The following is a 26,267-nucleotide window of genomic DNA, read 5'->3' as shown; positions in this document are numbered from 1 at the left end:
GATGTTGGAGAGCTAGGTACTAAGAGTAGAAAAGAGAGGAGTCTGTTTATATCATACTGTCTAACTTGGATTATATCTTATCAATAGGAAATGAACCTTTTAAAAAGTAACAGCTTTTTTGAGATGTACCTCACACACAATAAAACTTGCCTTTTAAAGTATATACTTGTATGGTTTTCAGTATGTCGACCATCACTACTATCTCATTTCAGAAATTTCTATTACCCAAAAAGAAAACCCCATACCTGTTCTTCCCATCTCCTTTCAATCCTTGGCAACCATAAATCTAATTTTGGTTTCTATGGATTTGTTTATTCTGGACATTACATATAAGTGGAGACATACAATGTGATTTTTTTTCCTTTATAAGGTATTTTTTTAATAATATAATAACAAAGTGAAATTTTTAACTTTTAAATAGGGGAGTAACAGATTTGTATTTTATGAAGATCAGGCTGGCAGGAATGAGAACGGTGGAATATGGAGACCAAGTCTGGAAGAATAGTGCAGTGTTCAGGAGAGGGATGAAGATCTGAACTAGGGCAGTAGTTGTGGGAGTGAAGAGGGAAAATCAGATTTGAAAAATATTTAGAAGTTAAAGTTGGTTGGAATAAAAGTAGATAAATTAGGATGAACCTCAATTTCTAACTTGGCTTTCCACTCTCTGCAAAATAACTGCACTACCTAACATAAAAATAAATACAGCTAGTGTTTTAACTTTTTTTAAAAAAAGATTTATTTATTTATGCATACAGAACTCAGATATAGGCCATAGGTGCAGGAGCAGTGAAAGGATTCACCAAAGACAGAGTGGGGAGCAGAATAGGCAGATCAACGAAGTATACTGCTCAGGGGAGCAGCGGGCGAGACACGACAGGTCTGCCACACCATGTGGGTCACCTCCCTGACTTGAGAGTGAACTCAAATTCATGCTGAAGTAGCTGCAGCTAGCTTCATGGTGCTGTGCTTTAACCCACTGCACCACCAGGAAGGGCCCTTAACTTTTGGGGAGAAAAGATGAATTCAGGTTTACATATATAAAGTTTAACATGAGTAAACCATTAAGGGGAGATATTCACAAACAGATTAGATGTGCAGGAGGAAAAATGTCAGGGCTAAATATATACATTTGGGAGTCATTAGTACAGAAGTGGTAACCAGAAAAGGAAGCATGGAATAGTCTCCTGAATAGAGCATAAGAAACGCCAATATAGGGCCAATATAGAACCCCAAGAGCATTAACTTCTGGGATGGGAAGTGGCTGCTTTGAATTCTGCAGAAGAGTCAAAGGCAGAGTTGGATATCTAGAATTGTTATGTCATAAAAGCCAAGAGAAGAGAATTTAAAAGGAGCAGAAATAGACTAACTAGCCTCTACTAGCTAGTGTGTTAAGTCTGTGACCACAACTGCTTGTTCTCTGTACACTCAGTACTGATAGGATCCTCAGATCACATATAAAAGCAGTGAAGGAAATGATCATATGTGAGGTGAACATGATAACCACTTTCCTAGGGAAACAGGGAAGTAAGTATCAGTGTCAAAAGAAAAGATTAATAGGACTAATTTCTTTATAAAACTTGATGTCATACAACTCATTGGATCCTCAGTGATAATACTTCCAGTAGAAGCCTCTGAGGAATGAGTGGGTGATGAGGAAGTGAAACAGCCACGTGTTGCCAGCTGAAATGCACTAGGCTGATCCGTTAAGGGCAGTCTCAGGAGTTTCCTAGATAACCCCTTAGTAGATAATATAACCCAGAGCAACTCCTTATTTTCTTTTTCATCTCATAAAGTTTAGCTTTTTTGGTTTTCAGTATTCCATCTTTGTCTTTGGCTCCTATACCCAACTATTGGATGTGGAGAAATAGAGGGCAATGGTCACACTCCAGAGACAGACTGGGTTAAGCAGCCTTGATTTATGTTGTGGCATCTTAATCAATAGCTCCACCATAGCCATTTTTCAGCTACTCTGAGAAGCTACTGAGAAGTCACTTACTCCTGGATAGGGGGTTTGGAGTGAGTGAACAGTAAGAGGTCTCCATGAATATGAAGATGTATCAACTGACAAGCTTGGACAAGGACCATTACTATGGTCATGTTCTGTTCTTACTTGCTGCTCCAAAGCTGAATTTAACAGAATGTTTTCTGAGGGCTATAATAAAGCAAAGTAACCTTGGAGTCAGGAGCCTAATATACTGGTGAAGTGGGAGGAGGGGAGAAAAGTAGGTGACAGAGCTGAGCTGCCACAGCCTCAAGGGCAGATGCCTTCTAGCTAGAGTTGGCTGTCTAGCAGGCAGGCAGGCTAAGAGCTCCTCTTCTCATAATGTCAGGGAGCTGGGGGATGATGAGCCAGTAGGAATGATGGGAGTGTTCAAATCAGGACAAGTACGGGTGCAGTAGTGGTTAGTAGCCAGAGATGGTGCATATCTATCTGGATTCCAGAATTAAGTGGTTGTGAAGAAATCACAAGTGCTTTTCCAGCTCAGGGAAAGAGAATATGTGATCACATTAAGACCAGAATAAGGGTTTGATTTGTACCTGATGTGAAGTAAGCAGGTGACGTGGCAATGCATTGGCAACTGGATGCCAAGACTTGTGAGGAAGGAAGGTGAATTTAAGTCAGATAGAACTTTGCTGGCCCCAGAAATGGCTCTGTGAGCCAAGGAGCCATACTCTCTGCTGCCTCTAGAGGAAGTGGGGTGGTGATGTGCCACCTGAGGCAGAGTGGTATAGGGCTATTTTGAATGCAAGTATGTGAGGAGAGGAGAGCTCCTGCTACTTTGTGTTTACTAAGAAGTCATTTGGGTTCATCCTCTCTCTGTGGACAGCAGCATTCATTTCATGAGCATGTCCTTCCTGAGCTTCTCTCATGAACTGAAATACTATGATAAAGGAAGGCCAAAGCCACATTTTGCTCCTGAGGTGTTCAAAGCCTCTCTGCTAGAGTCTAAGAGGAAGTAGTTTAGGGGAGGAGTTAGAGATGTTAAAATATGAGAGGACAGAGGAAGGTGAGAGACAGAAGAAATTAGGGATGAAAAGGTAGCTTGCCTTAAGACAAAGTTCTCTGAGGTACAAAGGACAATTGGGAGTGCATTTCAAGTGGAAGGGAATAGTATTAACAAGAGCCAAGGCTTGAGGGTGCTTATGGCAAGTTTTGAAGATATATGCATAGGAGTACCAGGGAAAAAAAGGAGGGGTAGGCTGGTTGGTTAGAGGTTGTAATTCTGTGGGCAAAGTTGGCTTAGGCTTGGGCACTTGTCCTGTGCTTACAGTACTTGGCAAGGTCAGGCCTGGCCTGTGGGTTTCTGCATTATGAGGAAAGAAGAGAGGTCATGGGTTCGATAGTTTGTCTTCATAGATTGTAAGCTCCAGAAACACTGGGTTTCTGTTTGTTGATGTCTCTGACACTTAGAGTCATGCCAAGTACATGGAGAACAAAGATACATATTTATGTTTGGAGAATGAAATTAATCTTAGAATGACCACCCAAGCTGTAGGCCTAATTCATTTCACAAGCTTATCAGGGTTTCCAAGTCTGATATCAAGGTCAGCCTAAGAGTGAGGTTCACCAAGGAGCAGAGGAAGGGGTGCCCTGTAGCACAGAGGAGTGGGTGGTAACTCTTTAGCTGGATGGTTTCCATTTATGGCCACATTGTCTTCTTTTGGGGGAACCTTAGAATTGCCTGATAAAGAAGAATGAGACTGGCTACTCGGCAGTGATAGCTGACTTTGGCCTGGCTGAGAAGATCCCTGATGTCAGGTAGGTAAACTGGATCACAGAAGGGACTGAGTCAAAAGGAAAATACTAGCTACCTTCCCAAAGGGCAGGATTTGGTCACAAGCTCAGTTCCCTAAATTTTGGTCAGCCTGTCCATCTTGGGAAGAAGGATTCCCAATGGCCAGATATCCCAGTGCACCAGCCATTGGCCACCTCATCATCCATATAATCCCACTTCACAGCATGGGGAGTGAGAAGCTAGCTGTGGTGGGCTCACCCTTCTGGATGGCACCTGAGGTTCTCCGAAATGAGCCCTACAACGAGAAGGTGAGTCTGCAAACCCTAAAGGCCTGGTTTCTCCTTAGGACCCACTCTTAGCTGACAGTATCCAGGGTCACCCTTTATGTTCATGATGATCTTCATCCTTCCTGCCAAGAGCAGGGCTGGTACCTGGCAGGTGCCCAGGACATGAATAAATTAAATAGAATACCGGCTTGGGTGGGTGGGCATGAGGGGCACAAATCCCACCTTCCCCCTTGAGAGGGAAGCTGAGATCTCACTGCCCACCAGGCGGACGTGTTCTCTTATGGTATCATCCTCTGTGAGATCATCGCCCGCATCCAGGCTGATCCGGACTATCTTCCCCGCACAGAGGTGAGCTGCCAGCATGAGGATCAGTGCCAATGGGATGGGGCTGGTTTTGAAGCTTTGGAACTAATTTGTTCCTGGGTTAGAGTTGCTGGAACTCAGTCTGTGTGTTGATTTCTCACACCTCTCCTGCGCAGGCCAGGATGGGTGGAGGAAATAATGGCCTGCCTATCCATGTTCCCTGTTCCTTTTCCATTGTAATCCACAGAACTTCGGGCTAGACTATGATGCTTTCCAGCACATGGTGGGAGACTGTCCCCCAGACTTTCTGCAGCTCACCTTCAACTGTTGTAATGTAAGTGCCTCGTTCCCTTTGACTTTGGTCAGAGAGGACTTTGGCTGAATCCTTTCACTGTGTTAGGACTAAAGAAGAGTCTACTAATGATGAACTTCATTAAGGAGAGACAGTGCTCATGTCCCTGCCTCTGGCCTATGAACTTTGGACCAAGGGAAAGAAAATTGCTTTGTATTATCCTGTTCTTAGCCTGCAGGGTAGACCTGCCATCCCCAGCTTGAGATATTGACAGATCTCAGATTAGCTTTTAGTTGGACTATGGATTCTGCAGTCCAAGGCCTATGGGGAAGGCCTTCATTTTATACAGCTCTAGGGATGGACCTATAATTTCCAAGGGATAGCTAGGCTTTGTCCAGGTATCTCCTAAAGCATATTTGCAGCAGAACTCAAAGAATAAAATAAGCCAAGATGAATATAGCCTTTTGAGGACTGTGCCAAGGGGAAAAGACACATTAAGAGGGTGCTGGGGCCCTCCCTGGTGGCACAATGGGTTAGGACGCAGCACTGCAAGTGAGCCGCAGCTGCTTTAGTGCGAATTTGACCCCTGGACCCGGAGGTGACCACATGGTGCGGCAGACCTCTCCTGACCCGCCTGCCGCTCCCCTCAGTAGTCTACTTCATCGATCTGCCTGTTCTGCTCCCCACTTTGTCTCTGGTGAATGCTCTCACCACCCTTTCACTTCTGGCTTGTACCCCAGTTCTGTATGAATAAATAACCTGGAAAAAAAAAAAAAAAGACGGTGTTGTGATAGCAGAGACAATAACCTCTTCTCTGACCTTCGCTTTAGCAGCCATTTCACGACCTGGGGCTTTCAGAGATTTCTTAACCACACATCTGAACCTTCAAAGATGCTAGAAATTGGCTTAAATGCCATTCTTGGGGTAGAAGATGGGGGGAGGGCTAATAGCAGATGTGGATACCTACAGATGGACCCCAAACTACGCCCACCCTTCGCTGAGATTGAGAAGATCTTGGAGCAAATTCATAGCCGCCTACAGAAGGAAGAGCTGGAAAGGGAAAGAAAGCAGCAGGTCAAGGGTAAGCGATTAAACCAGTGTCCAATCTGATCCTAAGGGAGGAAATTAAGTACGGGGCCTTCCACTCTAAGGCTGTGATTACAGGATCCCATATGCTGAAGCAAGGGAAGGGAAAGGGATGATGGGAAAAGTACTGGACTTGAGTCATGACTTGACATACTGCCTTTCTTCTTTTAATCTTAATCTGTTCTCATTGGTAAAATGGAGATAACAGTATCTACTTTGCTTTCCCGAGTGAAGACACTTTGTGGTACAAAATGCTGCTTCGGTTTGATGTAACCAGTGAGAATAACCTTGATTTGACCCACTATTCTTCAGGACTGTTGGAGAAAGGACCTGGGGTGAAACGACTGAGCACACTGGATGACAAGATCCCACCCAAGTCTCCATGCCCAAGACGTACCATCTGGCTGTCTCGAAGCCAGTCAGACATTTTTTCCCATAAGCCCCCATATACAGTGAATGTCTCAGACCCCTACTACCAGCCACAAGCTAGTGCTACCCGAACCACCAAAATCAACCCTTTCAGCACTCGCCAGGACCTCAAGTGTGGCAAGACCAAGTTATTTGACCAACCCAGCAAATCTGTCTTCTCCTTGGTATTTGACCTGGATGCACCAGGGCCTGTAACCATGCCCCTGGAAGACTGGCAAGAGCCCTTGAGCCCTTTTGCTCGTCGGTGGCGTTCTTTGCCAGGTTCATCAGAGTTCTTTCATCAAGAGGCCCATCCATTTGTGGGCCGAGAAGACTCACTCTCTGATGGCCCCCCACTTCTCAGTAGTCTCAAATACAGAGTGAAAGAGATCCCACCATTCCGAGCATCTGCCCTACCAGCTCCTCTAGCCCAGGAGGCCATGGACTGCTCCAGTCACCAGGAAGAAAACGGTTTTGAGCAGTCCATGGACCAGTCCATGCCTTCAAGGTGCCTCTAAGGAGGTAGAAGAAAGGCCAAGAGGTTTGGCTCCAATTCCTTTCTCTCTCAGGCAAGCGCCTGAGAGCACGGGACAGCAGGATGGGAGAGGGGGGTTAATTCCTGCCTCACCCTGGGGATGATCTTCAGCTGAAGCCACAGGGCCCTCTTGGTATAGCGTTGTCTTCCCTGGAGCAGCCAAGCCAGACTTAACCTTGAAGTTCCCAGGACCCACTGACTGTTATGAGAGGAGATACAGCAGTGAGAGGCCTTCCTAGTAGGGCCAAAAGCTGATACCAAGCCTCTAAAATATGAAAGGAGCTCTGTCTCCCATCTGAGCCTCCAGTGTACTTCCCCAGACAGAACCAGAGGATTCCTACTTCTAGTTTATGCTGGCAGGCAGCTATTCCCAGGTCTTCTCCTGCCCCAGGTCTGTGTCTGCCCTTTTCTAGGGTTTATAAGCTACTAGATGAAACCTGGAACTGACCAGGAAGCCACAAAGGCATAATTTCTGACCTGAAGACTACTTGCCAGTATGTCTAAGACACTTGAATAATTGTTGTTTGCACTTACTGCATGGTCAGGCCACATCACTACATTTCTATGCAAGAGGAGGGCAAGGCAGTGTGGTGGTCATGGCTGTTAGCTAACCTATTCAAAGATTTGTTTCCAATTGATTAATGTATTTCCTATTTATGAAGGCATCTTAATGTTCTGCCCTATAAAACTTTCAACCTTGTGGCTGGGAGTAGGGCTGGTTTTGTAGGCCCTAGGGCCTGCTTTATATATCTGTCAACATGTGATAAAACCAATTGGTTAGATGGTTTATACATGGACTGATTTTCTTCCCTCCTGCTATAGTTGAAGCTATGTGACAATCTGTCCTTACAAAGTCAAAATAAGAAATAACCAAAGACAAAGCTGGTCAATTATTTTCATAACTTTTTTTTTTTTTTGGTAAAGTGTCTTTCCCAAGACACTTTCATATTTAAAAATAAAGTTGGTGTTACAGGTATTGGTCAGTCTTCTTACTTGAACCCCTTGTGCCTCAGCCTCTGGGGTAAAGAGGAAGGTCCAGGAGCAATGCAGCAGTTACCTCTGCCAGGGTCCCACCCCACCCCCTAACTCTGTGGTACCTGGGAGAGGGACAGCCATCAGTTAGAGAAACAACTCCTTTGTTCCACTCTTAGCTTCTCTTCCTGGGCCCCGAGTGCCAAGGTTGCTTGCTGCATGTCAGCTGCTGCCCCAAGCCAGCTTCATCTTCTGGTTGTGGGCTTTGGAGGAACGGGAGAACTGGCTCTTGGCCACTGTGAGAGGTACAGCCTTGCCACTTAGGTATACCTTGTTGTGGCATTCAGGTAGCCAGGGTTCAGAGCTACATGATTGGGGTCCTTGGCTCATGCCCACATAGGCCATCACATAACCTGTCATAAAGGCATCAAAACCAGCCCGGTGCAGTCCATCTCCAGGTACTGGATTGGGACTGGCTTGACTTGCTGGCACTTCTGAGGTAGCTATGTCAGCTGTTTCAGCCACTGATGGTTTAAGATCCAAATCCAACTCATTTTTATGATCTTGTTCAGAGTCAGGCTGGTCTCCTGACACATCCTCGACCACCACCTGCTCAATTTCCTCAGTCTTAAGGCCATCTCCACAGATTTGCTTTGTGGGAGGGCCATCTTCAGCTCCCCCGGAGGTCTGTGTTTTAGGAAGGCCCAACAAAGCCCTTCGCCGTTTTTCCCTCCGTCGTCGCTTCCGCCGCTTGTCCTCTACTACTGCTTCATCAGTGTCAATGATGAGGTCAATATCATGCGACTGAGGGCACTGTGGTCCCAGGGGGCACCAACCATAGGCCTAGAGGCAGAAATAGGCTTATAGAAAGGGTCCAAATATCAGAACCTTTCCTCCCAGCCCTGGCTCAGAAAATAGGTAGATACGCTCACCGAGAAGTTGTCACAGATGCTACTAGAATGAGGACGGTGGGTTGCAGGGGGCATGCAGCAGCGATAGTCTATATGGGCCCTCATGCTAGAAGGATAGTTGCAGAACTCCAAGGCAAGATGTGGGCTGCCAGCTGCCCACTGTTTCCCATTTTCTCGCTCACTGCAACAGTGCAAGAGGGTATTGGTCAATAAGCATATAAGCTCTATGAGAGTAGGGTTTTGTTTTGTTCACTGCTGCATCTTGAGCAGCTAAAATAGTGCCTGGCACATAGTAGGCACTCTCAATATCTTAACTGAATGAAATAGGTTTATACCAACTCCCACCCCTTTCCCTCAAATAGGTTTATACCAAGTCTCACCATTTTCGGAAAGCATATTCTAAGTAGGAGGCCACAAAGCGGGCATGAAACTCAGCAGCATATTTGGTATCATAAATGCCAGCTGGAAACATTTCACACAGGTCAGCAGTGAAGGTTCCCAGGGTCTCCGGCAGATGTGCATAGAAGTTCTGGTACAGGAACACCAAGTCTATAAGACCATTGTGTAATACCAGAGGTCGGCGGGCCCGGATTAACTCTAGGAACAGAGTCCTCACTGATTGGCTCTGGCTCTCATCACCCTGGGTTAAAAAACACACACACACCAAAACTGGTCACTGGGAAGGAGTGTCTCCAGCAGGCCTCTTTTCAGGATCCTCATTCCCCCCTTCCCACAGTCACCTAGAAAGCTTTACCTCCTGTGTAACCCACAGCTGCTCACCTGTTTTATAGTCTTACTTCCCAAGCCCTGTCACTCACTACTGATCCCCTTTAGTCTCTAAGAAGCAGACTTTCCTTTTGCACCTAGTGTAAGGAAGGAAGAAATAATGTGGAAAAATATCAAAGCTATAGGCTTACCTTATCATTGCCCTTGTGGTAGGGGATACCCTGGGCATACTGCCTGTTGAAGTTGAAGCCATGTTGTACCAGAAATTGCACAGACTTTGGTTCAATGACATACTCCTCCATGCAGAGCAAAGTCAGATTGAACACCTGGGCCAGGTATGAGTGTTCCTGGGAGAGAAGAGGGTTCTGCTACATCAAGATTAAGGAGAGAGAAAACTTGTATCTGATACTCCCCAGCATCTCCACTTTCTTCCCCATAGCCAAAGAGGGGTAAACCCAGCCCATACCTTGTTTGGCTGCTGCTTAAAGCAGGCGAGGCCCAGGGAGAGGACAGAACGGGTTCTGGCAGCATGACACACGGCCTTGTAACGATCCTCGATGCACCTTGGGATTAGGTTTGAGGGTGGCTGAGGCTGGGAGCCTCAGGAAGGATTGGAACCACCCAGGATTTTGACCTCTACTCAAGAGTTGAGATGTGCCCCTCCTGGCAAGGGTGGGACTAAAGTGAACAGGGCTTATACTTACTGGTTCAGCAAACTCTTCCTGTCCCCAAGCCCACTCAGTTCCTAAGGTGGGGAAAGGAGAGTTGTTTTCAGGTTCCTGGCACCATCCCTTTCATAACCATCTGCCTACCCGATTACCCAATCCTCACCGTGTCCACAGCCACAAAACTGGCTGTCTTTATGGCCAGCAGGAGGGACGGCCACATCTCCTTGAAGTTGTCACTTTGCACATCCACCACTGGAACCTGGATTACTAGCTCCTGCCCAGATTTTGTGCTTTTGTTGATACCACCTGGCATTGAGGAGGGTGATGGATGTTAATACTCAGACAGGGCTCAGGGGACAGACACCAAGCCAGGCTGGGGCTGGAGGGGGAAGAAGTGACAGCTTTTCCAAATCTCTGTATTACACGTGTTCTACACACAGGTCTTGAAGTAAACAGTGCCCTAATTTAGGCAGAGGGAGCCTGGTCTCCAGTCTCTTTGGGAAAACTCCGTCCTTCTCACCATCACAATCTGTAGAAGAGGAATGGTGGACTAGATGGTTGTTGAGGTTTCTTTACCCAGTGTTCGGCGGGGCTTGAGGGCTTCTGCTCCCTTTAAGTCTCACAAGGCTCCACACACAGCGCCTAGGGAGCCTCAGTAGCCACAAGTGGCAGTACCTAGTATGCTCTGAGTAACAAACAATGCCCCGCCCCACTGCTCCCAATACCCACCACTTCCTTTGGACCACAACTCCCAGCTTGCCCCACTGAACCGAACTCTAGACTACATCTCCCGTCACGCCTCTGTCTGCCCTGACCAAGCTCCCAACACTCCCAAGCTTTTGCTGCCTGTACCGCAGTGCACACGGGGAGTTGTAGTCGCGTCAGGGTGGGTTCAACAGGCATGAGCTAGTCCTCTGAAGCTTGAGATGGGCTTCTAGAACTATGACCCCAATGGCTTCCCCTGCCCCGGACCGCAAAGGCAGCCCCTGGGAAGCTACTCACCGACAGAGACCTCTGGAGCTGAGGCTGCGCCATCGTCACTGTCGGCGGCCATGACGCCGCGCGTTCCTCGCCTGAGCTGTCTGTGGGTACGCGCGACTTCCGCTTCTGGCGCGGATCCTACCCTCGGGGACGGGGCGGGGCTTCACCCTCGAGTTAGCGACGGGCCGGACTTCCGTTCAGACGTCAGAGCTCTGGCGTGGAGGCGGCCCCGCGCTCGCTGAGAGCCTATTGGCCAGAGCCACGCCCCCGGGACAAGTTGCGGAGTCTGACGCGGGAAACTGGGCACTAGGTAATTTCTTCGCGTACGCGGGTGGGGGGGAGGTGGGGTTTAGCTTTAAGCGGTTTACTTGGGCTCCGCTCGGGGTTGCAGGTGGGGATGGGGGTCACAGAGGAGGTGATGCTGCTTGAGCTAAGCTTAAAACAAGCATTGCAGCAAGGCAATAGGGGCCAGTATGGAGAAAAAACTGGACAGCTCATCCCAGCAAGTGAAAGAGACGGGGAGCGGGACAAGGGACGAGACTGAGGAAGTCTTACAGTGACCTACGAGCAGGGAAACTTGAAATAATCCGCCACGTGATAATGATAGTTAAGGCTTCTCCAGTAGGGACGATCAGGAAAGGACTGATTGTAGGCCTTGACCTCGAGGATGATTGATTGCATGTGACCCCAGCGCCGCGGGAGGTTTCTCTACTAGGGCCCCAAGGACACAATCCTGCCCTCTTGGTTTCTAGTTCATCCTTCATTCTCTGCTGAATCCTATTCACTATTCTGAATGGCTTAGATATCTTCCATTCTAACAAGAAAGAAAGAAAATTTTTTACTATTCCTCACCCCATTAGTTACTCTAAGTAAGTATTTATTGATTACACTTTATCTGACACATTGCTTAAACCAGTCAACAAAAGAGACCCAATCCTTGCCTTCATGGAGTTTTATAGTCAAGTGGGGGATGGGGAAATAAGGGGGAGAAGCAAACGCTGATCAAAGAGTCACAAATACTGGGAAATTACAGTTGGTATAAGAGCAAAACTGGAAAAACATATAAGAGGGTAAAGTTGGGGGACCTGATTTGGACTTCATAGTCAAGACTTGAAGAAAGTCTAAATGTTAGGTAAGCATGGGAGAAATGATAATCAAGCAGGGAAAGTTAATTGCTTGAGGCCTCAAGGTTGACAGACACTGAGTAGATTGAAGCAACTATTTCAGACAAACCTGGCTGCAGCACAGGGAATGAGGAAATGGGTCAGTGTGGGGCCTTTGGAGCCACAAGTTTATATTAAGAGGACTGACTTCTATTCCCAGAGCTATGATGTGCCAACCAGTCTTCCAGCAGCCTGCAAGATAGTTTGTGATTCTGTCCCCCGCTCTTTATGTCTCTGACCTCATGTCTTATTACTCACCTTCTCATTCCATTCTTTTTTTTTTTTAATTTTTAATTTATTTATGCGTACAGAACTGGGGTACAGGGGCAGTGAAAGGATTCACCAGAGACAGAGTGGGGAGCAGAACAGGCCAACTGATGAAGTACAGTGCTGAGGAGGGTCTGCAGAGGGCTGCTGCGCCATGTGGGTCACCTCCGCCATGTGGGTCACCTCCGGGGCAGGCGGGGATCCAACTCATGCTGAAGTGGCTTTAACTTCTCAGTGCTGTGCTTTAACACACTGCGCCACCTGGGAGGGCCCCTCATTCCATTCTAATCATACTGACTTCCTCTTTATTCCCAAAACACCAGGGTCTCCTTAGGGCTTTTGTGCTCCCTTCTTCTAAGGGTTCTTTCCCTACAGGTATCAACATGGTTAACTCCTTCAACTGCTTTAAATCATTGGTCAAATGTCACTAACAGAGCTTATCCTGATCACCTTTAAAAGTGCAACATCCACCCCCCACTCACCCCTTTTACCTGCTCTTTCCCTCTTCATGCTAGTGTTTATCACTTAACAGTCTATCTGATTTACTTATTGTGTACATTATTCATTGTCGGCATCCACTAGAATATAAGCTCCTGAAGGCAGGAATCTTTCAGTTTTATTTACGGAAGTATTCCAAATACCTAGAAGTGTTTCTTATAGATATTCCATTAATAGTTGTTCAGTGAATTAATGGGGAAACCATTAAAAGTTTAAGTAACCATCAAGTCTTAAAAGGATTGCTTTTTTCTTGGGGCATAGTTTGTAGAATGAGTTGTGTTTGTTGGCAGAAATTTGGCTATGAAGGGAAGAAGAGTGGGGAGCCCTCCCTGGTGGCATAGTGGGTTAGAGTGCTGCACTACACAGCTAAGCCAAGCCATGGCCACTTCAGTGCGAGTTTGATCCCCACCCCAGAGGTGACCCACATGGCACAGCAGACCTCTCCTGTCTCATTCATTGCTCCCCTCAGCAGTGTATCTTGTTGATCTGCCTGTTCTGCTCCCCACTCTGTCTCTGGTGAGTCCTCTCACTGCCCCTGCACCTCTGGCTGTTCTGTATGTATAAATAAGTAAATCTTAAAAAAAGAGAAATCACCTTTAAAAAAAAGAAGAAGAGTGGGTCTTATGGATTGGGCAAACAGGACCCAATTTAGAAAAAGGGACCATTCCTTCAAGTATTGGGGGACAAGAGAAGAGTGTCCATGGAAGGAAATTTGTACAGTCATTTTTTTTTCCTGAAGAAAAATAAAGTTTTGATTAAAATAAGGGGAAGTCAAGGATTTGAGCAGAGTTTGAGCCACAGGTTAACTCAAACAGTTCAGCACAGTGGAAGAATGCAGACTCTGGAAACAATATATTTTGGAGTTGAATGAACAAGTTCCTTAATCTCCACAAGCCCTAGTTTCTTCAATGGAGGAAATTCTAGAGGTAATTCTGCAATGTTTCTCATGGAGTCATCAGGAAATTGAAAAATCTGGAAAAACTCTCAGCATAGGGTTAAGTAGCCTCTGTTAGCTGCTTTTAATTATTAGAGAAAAGGCAGCCAAAATATTTAAGGGAGTAGTGAAGATCAGTTATGTTTTTTCTTTACTGATGGCCAGCCAGGAATGACTGACTAGATCAGGAAAAGATTAGCAATAAAAATAGCTCATCTTCTTCCCCCTCACTTGCTATCTGCTCTAAAGAGATCTTTTCTACTCTTAGATCCTTGGTTTATCTTTTTAATAGAATGAAGATTTGGAATAGATGACTACTAAAGGCTAATTCAGTGTAAATTTGTCACATATTTGAGCAGATAAATCTCCTGCTCACCCCCATGCTCCTAGTCACTTAATAAACCCCTGTCTACACATGCAGGGGATCAGGAATACAGAGGCGCTTCTGAACAGGCTTTGGCCCTAGTCCCAGCCAGGCCCTGGCTTTTTTTTTTTTTTTTTTGGCTTGTCTGCACACTTTATAGGAGAGAGAGTCCCTCTGAAGCTGCTTGCGAAACTTAACCCTGCTGGTCATACCCCCGTGCAATAGCCAACTAAGAGCAAACCCATGAGCATCTGGAGCATACTTGAGAAAAACTAAATTCTCTATGTCAATAATATAGGGAGGACGTGGGCTATACCCTTTGCAGAGCCCCAAGATTCAGTCATTGTGGCTGACTACTTTGGCTGGTCCTTTCTGTTCTAGGCCCTTATGAAGAAGCCAGGATCAGCTATGGGGAGTCGTCGCAAGAAGCAAGCATCTAGCCGCAAGGGAAGGGGGAAACGTGTCCTCAGCAGCATGGCCACGCCTTCTGCCCCTGATGGTGAGGCACTCAGTCTTAGTCTGGTTTCACTTACATAAAGGGGGGCAGATTCAGGCTGGGAAGGGAGATTGGCATGTATCAAGGTATTAAGGACTAATGAATGATCCAGTTCTGACTTTGCTGTGTGATTTTGGGATAATTTCCCTGAATGACCTTTTTACTGGTGCCTTTAACTGCCTTTTTACTAGTGAATTGGGAAAGTGGTCTGTGCATTCCTTCCATAGGCTTTTACAAGATCAAATGAGATTTCCAGCCTAAAAGTATTTTGTAAACAGGAAACCCTACACAAGTATATGTTCTGCTTGACTGAAACTAGTGGATTTTTATTATGATACAGAGACAAAGGAGCCTGAGAAAATTAAGACCAGAAACTTGGCTGAGGCTACACATAGCTGGAGAGCTCTGGTCTGACACCAGCTCCAAAGTTTAAACAGGGGTAAAGGGTGGGACCTGACTGCCCCAGGTCCCTGGTGTACAGCCTGTGCAAGGGTGATCCGTGAGTTTTCTGAGACTCCAGCAGGCCTTTCCAGGTCGCAGGAAGAGGTACAGGGCTCCGTCTCCCCATACCACCTGTTCAGAGACTCAGCTGAGGTCACAATCTTCCGGGAGAGTCTGCTGAGCTGGTATGACCGAGAGAAGCGGGACCTACCCTGGAGAAGGCGGGTAGGCAGGCAAAGGACAGGGGTGGTAGGGTGGGAGGCTGGCGCCCACCCCCCTCCACACTGACTCCGCATTTGGGATTGCATTGGCAGGCCAGGGATGAGGTGGACCTGGACAGGCGGGCATATGCTGGTGAGTCCGTCTCCTGAGAGCATGACTGCTTTACTTGAATGCACTCAGATCTGGGGTCTGAGGGCTGGGTGCAGGGCAGGTCAGCAGTGCCCTCATGTCAACTCCTCTCTCGTAGTGTGGGTCTCAGAGGTCATGTTGCAGCAGACCCAAGTTGCCACCGTGATCGACTACTATACCCGATGGATCCAGGTGACTTCAGGGAAGGAAGGGAGGGTTATGGGCCAGACCCCGGATGAGTGCCTGTCCTTTGGGGTGCATGTAAAGAAGATTCTCTCCACTTCCCTCACCCTTGATAACTTTTTTCGCCTGTCTTTGGGCTATAGAAGTGGCCAACACTGCAGGACCTGGCTAGTGCTTCCCTGGAGGTGAGAGCCACCCTAGGACAGGGGGAATAGGGACAACTGAGGGCTTAGCACTGACTTGACCTATGACCCTGTCCACAGGAGGTGAACCAGCTCTGGGCTGGCCTGGGCTACTACTCTCGAGGTCGGCGTCTGCAGGAAGGAGCCCGGAAGGTAAGAAAGTGGTAGGAAGGGGGCGACCCCAGGGGCCTTCAGTGTATTACACCTTGAGCCTTCCTACCCCAATCAGGTGGTAGAGGAGTTAGGGGGCCACATGCCACGTACAGCAGAGACCTTGGAGCGGTTCCTGCCTGGTGTGGGACGGTACACAGCCAGAGCCATTGCTTCCATAGCTTTTGGCCAGGTGAGCCTGTTGCCCACTGCCACTTTGTGCATTCACCGCATTCCTGCCAGACGAGGCTGATCCTGAACTTCTCTGTGCCAGGCAACCGGTGTGGTGGATGGGAATGTAGTGCGGGTGCTGTGCCGTGTCCGAGCCATTGGTGCTGATCCTAGCAGTACTCTGGTCTCCCAGAAGCTCTGGTAAGATATTGGGGTAATGGGAGATCAAGAAAGGTATTTCTGAGTGGTCTTTGGCTCACAATGTTCCCTTCTTGCAGGAGACTAGCAGAGCAGCTGGTGGACCCAGCCCGGCCTGGGGACTTTAACCAAGCAGCCATGGAGCTTGGGGCCACTGTGTGTACCCCACAACGCCCACTCTGCCACCAGTGCCCTGTACAGAGGCTCTGCCGAGCACATCAGCGGGTGAGATGCAGGGAATGGCAGTCTGGGTTCCTCAAGAGTGATCCCTGCCCCATGACATCCTGCCCTGTGCTTCTCAGGTAGAAAAGGAGCAACGCCCTACCTCACCGTGTCCACCAGGCAGTCCTCTTGATGTGGAGGAGTGTGGTGAGTGCCAGCCCTAGCCCCTTTCTATACTGTCAAGGAGCTCCTGGGGAAGCTTCGTTCCAGCCCATCCTACAACCTGAGGAAGATTCTTCAGCGCTGGGCCCAGGCCTGCTCTCATCTTGACACTTAAGCCCGCGTGCCTGACTAGGACTTGGGCCTCTTTTTTCCCAGCTCCCAGCACTGGACAGTGCCAGCTGTGTGCACCTCCCACAGAACCCTGGGACCAGACCCTGGGAGTAACCAATTTTCCCAGAAAGGCCAATCGCAGACCCCCCAGGGAGGAATGTTCTGCCACTTGTGTTTTGGAGCAGCCCTTGGCCCCTGGGGGTGCTCGCTTTCTGCTGGTACAGAGGCCCACTTCAGGTACCTGCATCCTGGGAGTGGGGGTCAGTACCAGAAACAAGGGTGGATTTAGCCTCTAAGGCCTCCCCACACCTACCTGCCTTTCCTTTTAGGTCTTTTGGCAGGACTGTGGGAGTTCCCGTCAGTGACAGGGGAGCTCTCAGGGCAGCTTCTTCACAAGGCCCTGCTGCAGAAACTGCAGAGCTGGGCTGGACCCCTCCCAGACACCCGCCTCCAACACATTGGGCAGGTGAGTGAGCAGTGGAGAGACCAGGAATTCAGATTTTTTTTAAAGATTTATTTATTTGCACATACAGAACTGGGGTACAGGCCAGAGCTACAGGGGCAGTGAGAGGCTTCACCAGAGACAGAGTGGGGAGCAGAACAGGCTGACTGATGTACACTTCTGAGGGGAGCAGCGGGCGGGTCAGGAGAGGTCTGCCGCGCCATGTGGTCACCTCCGGGGCAGGCAGGGATCGAACTTTAGCTTCTTAGTGCTGTGCTTTAACTAGCTGCGCCACCAGAGAGGGCCTTAGATTTTGTTTTTTAAGCAAAGGAAAAGATAGAGAATTTACATGGTTGTAAATTCTAAAGAATAATGTGAATTCTAAAGAATAATGGAGCAGACTGAGAATATTCACTGTGTTTTAGGTCCTGAGGTGTCAAAGACAGAGAGGGGGAGATAGGAAGGGTGACATAATCCTTACTGTTAAAAATGAGATTCTTGGCCCTCCCTGGTGGTGCAGCGGGTTAAAGCACTGCACTGAGAAGCTTAAACCACTTCTGCATGAGTTCAATTCCCGCCTGCCCCGGAGGTGACCACATGGTGTGGCAGACCTCTCCTGACCCGCCCGTTGCTCCCCTCAGCAGTGTACTTCGTCGATCTGCCTGTTCTGCTCCCGCTCTGTCTCTGGTGAATCCTCTCACCCTCCGCATCTCTGGCCTGTACCTCAGTTCTGTATGAATAAATAAATAAATCTTTAAAAAAAAAAAAAAAAATGAGATTCTTAGGACATGTTTACTGATAAATCTAGAAGTGGGGGAACCCCCCCCCAGGAATTATGGCTTTTGTGCCCACATTTACAGGCCATTGCACCTTGGCCCTCCCCGCAGGTGGTCCATACTTTCTCTCACATCAAGCTGACATACCAAGTGTATGGTCTGACCTTGGATAGGCAGAACCCAGCGACCCTCACAGCGCCTGGCGCTCGCTGGCTGACCCGGGACGAGTTTCATGCAGCAGCTGTCTCCACCGCCATGAAGAAGGCACTACCTTTGTTTTCCTCGTTCGGTTTCTGTCTTTGTTGCGTTTCTACATGTCTATGTGAAGCTAACCATGGAACTATGTAAACAGAAAAATAAAAGTACTGGGGAATGAAGTTGAGGGGGGAACCAGGAGTCTGGCTCTGGGGAAGATGCCAGCCATTTCCTCTCTTCTTCTGACTAGGTGTTCCGTGTGTATGAGGGCCGCCAACCAGGGACCTGCCAGGTGAGCCCTTGGCCTTCATTCAGCTCTCCCTCCAGTCCTAACCCCATCCATGGGTTTTCTGTGAGTTCAGTCACACATTTGGGTGAACATTCTCTGTGGCAGGCTTCACTTGGGGGAGAGTATTCTTGACCTACAGACCTTTCCAATCTGTGTGCAAGACAGGAAAGGGGACAAATACAGATAGTGGAGACAGTAGCATCACAGGTGTGTGAAATGTTTGGACTACATTTTGTAGGTTATGAACAGGAGCTATGAGTTCTACCTAGAAGGCAAGAATCAGGAAAGCTGCTTGGAAGAAGCAGAGGTTCATCTGTGTCTTAGAATCATTTTTCTCCAAGTTCAGGAGGAGAATCGGCTTATGGAGGTTCTTTTCAGACCCAAGAGTAATGTGAACAAAGCTAATAGTGAAACTCCAGTCAGGTTGCAGTGTGAGCTCCAGGAGTTGAGAGTGGTTGGTTTAACTGGATCAGGCCACAAGGCCTACCCAGGCATATTAGGGCTGTGAACGCCAAGCCTCTGAAGCATGTAGATGGAGAGGGTCAGGTTACCTTGGATTGCCTTTAGAAACTTGACCTAAGACAAGTTGGGTGCTTTAGCACATCCCAGGCTAGAACCAGAGCTACACTAGTAGAGAGTGGGGCAAGAGGTGGAAGAAAAGGATTCTCTGCTGCTTTTTAAGTGTCTCCTTCTTTTGACTTTTGCACAGGGCTCCAAAAGATCACGGGTATCCACTCCATCCAGCCGGAAGAAGCCCAGCCCAGGCCAGCAAGTTCTGGATAGTTTCTTGAGGCCCCACGTCCCCACTAAAGCACCCAGCCTCAACAGTGTGGTCCACTGATGCCTCTGCAAGACTCCAGCCCCTGAGAGTCCCATTTTTAAATAAAGTACCTATTTTTGTAGTCATTTTCTGCCCTCTCCCGAGCCCCCTCACTCCTCATCTCTGAGGGACCCAGAAAGTGCTTTAAGTCCTGCGTGGCCCTGCCATCCACTGACTGAGCTCCCAGCCAGCCTGGACAAATGGAAAGGGTGTTCTGTTCGCAGTAATTGTCCGGGCCTCACCCCAAGGAAAGCGGGTGAAGTCAGCTGCAGGGTGCCTTGACCAGAGCTGACACCCAACACCCTTGCGGAGGTCTGTGGCTGCTCAGATTGGAGGTGTGCTATCACCCTAGAGCAGGTAGCCAGGCTCAACTCTGGCCCGGACCTTCCCACCTTCAGTGGCTGCTCCCTGCAGTGAGGGGAAGCACAGGTGAGGAGGGTTTGTTTTGTCTTAAATTTGTACCTCAAGTAGTAAACCGTTTATTTAGAAATACGTAGGTAGTGAGACAATACAGAAAAACAAAGGGTTAATCATAAATTTGGGGTTGGTGTGAAGAGAAACTGAATCAGAAATACTTAAGGAAGCTTTAAAAGTATTGGTTCTAGTTCCAAAGTACAATTCTTTTTTATCTTGCACAGAAAATACAAGCTATTTATATCTTGCACATTAGATACCAAACTGTTTAAGAATTTTTCATAGTTTTAAGGAATTCCAGCTCTGGACTCCAATGAGAGATTCAACTTCTGGCAGGTACTAACGAGAAAAGAGGGCAGACCTGGGAACATAGCCCTACCCTTCAGACCTCGGCAAGCATTCCTCAGCTCAGCGTACACTGGAGTTCAGGACACTGGCTGCATCCCCTCAGGATCTTAAGCTTGCTGACTTCTGGCAGCTTGTTCCTGCACAGACTGCCAGAGGGCCCGGATGTTGCCCTGGCCAAAGCCTGTGGCTCCCTGCCTCTGAATCAGCTCCAGAAAGAAGGTATCCTCTGCAAAGAGGGACTTGGTGAAGACCTGAAGCAGAAACTTGCCGTTATCCCCATCTAGCAGGATCCGCTGTCTGGCTAGCAGGCTGGGCTCATGCCCGGCTGCTAGGATCTGTCTTTCTTTGCCTGGCTGCTGATAGTAGGCTTCAGGAGGAGTTAGGAGCTGGCCCCCAGCCCCCAACACCCCTTCAGTGGCTTTCAGGATGTTAGGTGTGTACAGCCCCACGTGCTGCAGCCCTGGTCCCCTGTGCCTAAGGAGAAACTGCCCCACCTGATCCTGTTCACTGGTGGTCCCATTCAGGGACTCCGCAAGCACAAGTGTGGGGATGTCATTGCCTAGAGGGGCTTGCAAGGCAGTGAGCCTCAGTCCTCTATGCCCAGACCCTACTGGGACCTCCAGGCCCCGATCGGGATCCTCACCTGGGCTCAGTGGTAAATGGCGAAAGCCTAGACAGTCGCGGAACCAGCGCATCAGTGTTGGGGAGCTGCCAGGGGTGCAGGCCAAGGTCAGGTGGTCCACATGGCTGACCCATCCCGGGCTGGTTGTCGAAGGTACCGGTTCAAAACCGGGCAGGAAGGGTCCACAGAAGCTGGCACGCTCCAACAGCGTCAGGCTGAGGTTGCCGGCAGGGGAACTGATGACGGCATAGGTGGCATGGCCCTGCCCATCCCGCACCTTGACTGGGGGCACCAGGAGGCTGCAGCCCTGTGCTGCCAGCACCGTGGCGGCAGCGTCCGCATCGGTCACTTCAAAGCACAGGTTCGTGGCACTGGGCACCGCATGACGCTGGTCCAGTCCGTACAGGGGCTCGGCAGGTCCCAAGCCCTCGTTCACCAAAAAGACCGCGTCCCCGCTACGCAGGGCTAGCTGCTTCCAGCCGTCTGCCTCTCGCGCCGCCAAGGGCTGGAAGCCGAAGAGACGCTGCAGATCCTGGGCGAGGGGCTGTCCCGTAGGGACGTGGAAGGCAATATGGCACAGACGGCGCGCGCGCGTGGCCATGGCGGTCTGAATGGCGACCCCGCCACTCCTTTCCCTGCAGTTGCTCACTTGGAGTTCAGGCCTCCGAGGTACTCTCCGTTTAGCATTGCAGTCGGAAGCCGGTGGAGTCCAGCTTTGCCCGCAGAACACGCTCCTCGTTCTTCCCCGGCAAGCAGTCGCAAACCGACCCTTTAGGGATTCGAGGTTCTACCTGCAGCCTCAGCAAAATCTGGAGCTGACCCGGGACCACCGGTCTGATCTGCGGGTAGTGAGAACTACACTGAGCCGCTGGGGGCGGAGCCAGGGGGGCGGAATTAGTGACTCCGCGTTGACTCTCACTACCCGCCTGCAGCCGGGTGCAGAGCGAGGCCTTTGGACTGCGCCTTCCTAAAGTCTCTGACCAAGTCACACCCTTGGGCACTGACCCTTTTTCCAGCACCCGGAAATCACAATAGCTGCCTTCACTCAGAGCCAGCAGCTTGAGTCTCTCTTTGCCCAACCGGAGAGCACAGGGAATCAGCTCCTTTTGGGGGAGAAGGCTAATTTCTTCCTTAAGGATGAACCTTCTTATAATAGCATGTTTTAGCTTTAAAAGTCCTGGAAAGTTCTGCTAGTAAGTACTAATGTTCCTTTAAAACTAAAAAATATCAAGATGTTTTAAATTACAGATTTTCACTCCCATAGAGATTGATGTCACCTTGAGGATTGGTGTCACCTGTAAGGTTCCTACACACACCTTGCCTTTATTTCCTGAAAGGAAAAGGCAGAGAGGAGGGGCGGATGCTGTGAGTCTGCTACCAAGTTCTGTGACTGGCTGCAAGAAAGGAAGGCTTGAGGCAGAAAGGCTGAGCAAGCAGAGTTTATTGCTCCGGGACAGCAGCAGAGACGGAACCCCTAGGGTGGGGTCCGCAGCTACTGCCCCCTCAATAAGGGGGAAGGGTCTCATATAGATTCTAAACTCGGATTCCAAAGGGGGTGACTCATCCCTGTGTCCTTGATGTGAGGCCCAGTTCGTTATCACCTTCAGCTAGTCCCATCCCGGATGCAAGGTCAGTTTATTACCACCTTATCAAGCTTGGATGCAAGGCTCAATTCTTTACCGCCCTAATTCAGTCCTTGTCAGTAAATCTTTAGTCACTCCCAACATTTCCGGCAAGCTCTAGTGCCACTTTTCTTTTGCAACTCCTTTTTCTCCCAACATCTTTGCCCCTTGTTTCAAACAAGATTGGGAATAAAAACCTAGGACTTGGGACCTAAAAGCTGCTTGGGTGTCATTTCTCACCCTATGGCCCTACTGTAACTAGAATGCAAGCCCTTCTTGCTCTTCAGTGTTCTGACTGGGTATTAAGTCAGAGGTTTCAGTGGTATTTCAGGATTGTGTGAGATTGCCGGACTGAAGAAATTAGGCATCCTTTGGGGCTTCCGCTGGTGGCCTTGAGAGTTTGGGACGGGCGTTCCAAGGAGGGCAAAGGGCCAAGTCAAAGCTCCATGAATAATGTGAGTCAAATCTCAGAGGAGCAACAGAACATAAGGTTGGGAGGCATTTGGGATAGCTGACATGCCCCAAGGCACTGTAAGGATTCCTTTTCAGGCAGACTGATAGGATGACTTGCAGTTGAGTTAAGAAGGAGGTGATGGGAGAAGTAAGGGAGGGCGGGGAGAAAACAGGGCTTAGAAAAAGTTGTCTGGCTAAGTGTTCAGGCCTGCAGCTAGGAGGGCAGTACCCAGAAGCTGGTGAGTAGTGGTGATGTAACTGGGTGGTCCCTAGGAGAAGGGAAGTTCCAGGTTCCCTGCCCCACCCAGAAGGAGGGTGGAACTGAGCAGAGAAAAAGGAGAGAGAAGAAGAGAGGGAAGGCAGATGGAGAAGGAGACCTAAGGAAGCCACATGGAGCAGCAAGCATGTGATGAAGAAACCGTGCTTGTTTCCTGACCCTGGGCTGATTAAGGCAGATGTGGGTGGGATACCTGTAGGGAGGTGACCATGGCAGTGTTTATATTGATTTTGATTTTGCTCTTTTCCTCCCAGATTTGTCTGGCCATTTCTGACCCTTTTCCATGGGTCCCGGCCAGAAGGTGCTTTAGTCTTGTGGCCACTTTCAGGCCTTGCTTTGGGCCAATCCCTTTTGGGTTGACTTTTGCCCACGAGGGGATGGGTAACTTCAGGTGTTTGATTTAGAAGTTACATTCTTTGTGTGTTCCATATTGTATATTCACTGTATTAAAGGCACTTTTCATTAAAGCTTTATATGTTTTGTCTTGTTGCGGCGGATGGCAGAACCCACTTAGAGCAGGCAGGTTTTGGGGCCTCAGGGGTGCCTCTCTCTGAATTGAGGTGCCCTATAACAGTGAAAGGCACATGGGCTACTCTGCAGACTAATGAATTTGGGAACATGGGTTCCCCAAACCAGAGAAACATGGGTTTAAAGCTACTTTGAACAAGTTACATAATTTCTCTGAGCTTTAGTTTCTTCATTTGTAAAAATGGGAATAATAATATCTGCTTCCTAGAGTTGTAATTCAATGAGAAAGAGTGTGCTGTAGGCTGGCAAGAGGTCCAGGATTTAACCTTTTAACCTGAGCCTATCTGTGTGGGGTCAGCTTATACAAAGCAGCAGCTGGGCAGGGAGGGTGTCACAAGGAGATGGCTGCAGTGGGTTCAGGAATAATAGACACAGTAGGGATACTTCTCCCTAGACTTGAGCACTGGCAAAGCCCTGACTCTGGTGGGGAAAGGGCTCTGGACTAGGCCTCTCTGAGGACTGGTTCCGAAATAAGGTTATCTTCTTCCCCAGCTACTGCTGGGGTGGCGGTCGGTAGAAGGGGGGCCCCAAATGAGCCCCTCTTTGGTTCAGCTACAGAGATTTCCACTCGAGGACATAGGTATAGCCAGAGGCAGCAGAAACAGGATTTCTCGCTCATCTCTTTCTACCTGTTCTTGGAGGAAGGGTAGATTTTTGGAGGTTAAGTGAGGGTTGTCTTGGTTAGGGCATGTTGCTTGACCTTGACCTAGGCTACAGACTGGTGGCTGAGGAGAGGCGTTCTTGTTCCCTGCAAGTTTGGGAGAAGAGGTGGTCATGGATGTTGATCTCCCACCTTCATTTCCTGCAGCCCTACTGGCGTCCAGGTCGTGAGGAACGTAGGACACCCACACCATGTACCCTGGGATCAGGACCGTGCAGCACTTTCACAAGATGGGTTCCCCCAGCCTGAACTCCATGCCCTCTCGCGGCGCTACTGTTGCTCAGGGTGGAGGCGAAACGACAGGACCCCGCCGCTGGAGGGCGCGCGGGTCGGAGTTGGCGCTGCGGCAGACCGTCTGTCTTCTACCGCGGCCAGGTCCGCCCAAGTGGAGGCGCGGACGGTGGCGGGCCGAGATGCTGAATCCGCAACTCCAGCATCCACCAGGCGGTTAACCCAGGAGCAGCGCTCCGCCGCCGGTGATACCCGAGTCTGCTCCTGCCCTGATCCCTCCAGACCCCGAGCACAGGCCGCCCCGGGAAATGCCTCGCTCACGGAACCTGCCCAGCCGCGCGCAAAAGCCCTCGGGGCGCCCTTTCCGTAGCGCCCGCGGGGACCTCGCACCTTTCAGCTCTGGACTCCCCTTGCTCCCTGCCCTGCGAGTGGACGAAGAGCGAGGAAGACCTCACAGAGGTGATTATGTGTATGTGTGAGCAAAATATTTAGCATGTTAGCCACTTGTAAGTGTACAATGCAGTTGTATATGCCAGCATCCTCACCCAGCTATGAACTTCATTTTTCTCCAATTGAAACTCGGCACCCATTAAATAATTCCTGGTCTCCCCTACCTAACCTCTGGTAACCATTATTTTACTCTGTGTGTGCGTGTGCACGTGCGTCTTATTTCACGTAGGATAATGGCTTTGAGGTTCATCCATATTGTGGCATATTTAGATTTTGAGAAGGTGACTTTTGGAAAAGAGGAAGCAACTGGAGCAGATGCAAAGGCCCCGAGGCAGTAATGGGACTTGTGTATTAGATCAAAAGGCCGGTGCTTTGGGAGAAGATAGGGAAGAAATAGACTAGAGATAAGATAAATCTTGTGGCCTGTCTGGACAATGGAACAAGATTTAGCATTTACTCTGAGATAGGATGAAACTCCATCTCTACCGATCCTCCTTGGCTGACACGTGGGTAATGGGCGGGAGGGAGCAATGGCAGAGAAGGAGCGGGAGCCCGCTGAGGTCAATGCTGTTCTAACAGTGTGAGGACCAGAGAGGGCTTTTTAGGGGAGAGTTTTAAATTGAGGCCAGAGGCTGAGTAATTGTCAAAATGAGGAGCAATTTAAGTGTTGGAGAATAGAAAGTGAAGGTGAGGGCCCTCCCTGGTGGCACATCGGGTTAAAGCACTGCACTAAGAAGCTTAAGCCACTTCCACAGGAGTTCAGATCCCCGCCTGCCCCGGAGGTGACCACATGGCCCAGCAGACCTCTGTTGGCCCGACCGCTGCTCCCCTCAGCAGTGTACTTCGTAGATCTGCCTGTTCTGCTCCCTACTCTGTCCCTGGTAAATCCTCTCACCCTCCGCATCTCTGGCCTGTACCCCTGTACCCCAGTTCTATATGAATAAATAAATAAATCTTAAAAAAAAAAGAAAATTGAAGGTGAGCTTATCCAAAAACAAGTGTATGTGATTGGCAATTGTGGTAAACTACATGCTTCCCTCGATGGGAAGTTTCTTGGGGGAATAGTTGTAGAGTAAGCCTTTACTTAACAGGTGGACAGATATTTGGAAACCGCGGAACAACGCAGGATAAAACCAATTTCATCATAGACTAATTGATCAAAATACAAGTTCCTATGACATTTTTCTGGTCATAAAAACGTCACCAAACCTCTCAATAAAGACCAAAAAAAGTTATATTTTTTAAAGATTTATTTATACATACAGAACTGGGGTACAGGCCAGAGGTATGCAGGCTGAAACGATTCACCAGAACGGGCAGATTGACAAAATACTGAGGGG

General features: G+C 48.9%; 4 protein-coding genes across 6 annotated transcripts in view; 2 read left to right on the top strand and 2 right to left on the bottom strand.

Moving 5' to 3' along the window:
• The window catches only part of TESK2 (testis-specific kinase 2), an 89,953-nt gene extending 82,423 nt beyond the window's left edge, over positions 1-7,530 (top strand). The window contains 7 exon segments of the mRNA XM_004679472.2: positions 3,678-3,760; positions 3,961-4,045; positions 4,289-4,372; positions 4,575-4,661; positions 5,589-5,700; positions 6,018-6,588; positions 6,590-7,530. Coding sequence (XP_004679529.1) covers positions 3,678-3,760; positions 3,961-4,045; positions 4,289-4,372; positions 4,575-4,661; positions 5,589-5,700; positions 6,018-6,588; positions 6,590-6,752 — 1,185 coding nt within the window. The 3' untranslated portion in view covers positions 6,753-7,530.
• A 64-nt stretch (positions 7,531-7,594) lies between these two features.
• On the bottom strand, positions 7,595-11,048 carry TOE1 (target of EGR1, member 1 (nuclear)). 2 transcript variants are annotated; one of them, XM_012722718.1, is made up of 8 exons: positions 10,928-11,048; positions 10,089-10,231; positions 9,962-10,002; positions 9,724-9,820; positions 9,449-9,625; positions 8,912-9,171; positions 8,553-8,712; positions 7,595-8,463 (listed from the first exon to the last, which is right to left on the bottom strand). In XM_012722718.1, the coding sequence occupies exons 1-8, from the start codon at positions 10,977-10,979 to the stop codon at positions 7,843-7,845; spliced, it is 1,551 nt and encodes a 516-aa protein (XP_012578172.1). In that variant the 5' UTR covers positions 10,980-11,048; the 3' UTR covers positions 7,595-7,842. The 2 variants fall into 2 exon arrangements, with proteins under 2 accessions (XP_012578172.1, XP_004678998.1); XM_004678941.2 differs by having other exon boundaries at positions 9,449-9,604.
• A 73-nt stretch (positions 11,049-11,121) lies between these two features.
• Positions 11,122-19,383, top strand: MUTYH (mutY homolog). 2 transcript variants are annotated; one of them, XM_012722716.1, is made up of 16 exons: positions 11,122-11,216; positions 14,514-14,631; positions 15,152-15,294; positions 15,384-15,423; positions 15,539-15,612; positions 15,747-15,788; positions 15,867-15,938; positions 16,015-16,128; positions 16,210-16,307; positions 16,385-16,529; positions 16,607-16,673; positions 16,845-17,036; positions 17,129-17,265; positions 18,129-18,281; positions 18,463-18,504; positions 19,211-19,383. In XM_012722716.1, the coding sequence occupies exons 2-16, from the start codon at positions 14,520-14,522 to the stop codon at positions 19,340-19,342; spliced, it is 1,563 nt and encodes a 520-aa protein (XP_012578170.1). In that variant the 5' UTR covers positions 11,122-11,216; positions 14,514-14,519; the 3' UTR covers positions 19,343-19,383. The 2 variants fall into 2 exon arrangements, with proteins under 2 accessions (XP_012578170.1, XP_012578171.1); XM_012722717.1 differs by lacking the exon at positions 18,129-18,281.
• A 768-nt stretch (positions 19,384-20,151) lies between these two features.
• On the bottom strand, positions 20,152-21,306 carry HPDL (4-hydroxyphenylpyruvate dioxygenase-like). The gene has a single exon (XM_004678940.2). The coding sequence runs from the start codon at positions 21,304-21,306 to the stop codon at positions 20,191-20,193; it is 1,116 nt and encodes a 371-aa protein (XP_004678997.1). The 3' UTR covers positions 20,152-20,190.
• Positions 21,307-26,267: the final 4,961 nt, after the last annotated feature.

The sequence above is a fragment of the Condylura cristata genome, unplaced genomic scaffold, assembly GCF_000260355.1.
Source record: "Condylura cristata isolate star-nosed mole 26May11 unplaced genomic scaffold, ConCri1.0 scaffold00008, whole genome shotgun sequence".
NCBI classification, from domain to species: Eukaryota; Metazoa; Chordata; class Mammalia; order Eulipotyphla; family Talpidae; genus Condylura; species Condylura cristata.
The sequence above is the reverse complement of the archived record's forward strand: the minus strand, read 5'-3'. Positions and strand labels throughout refer to the sequence as shown.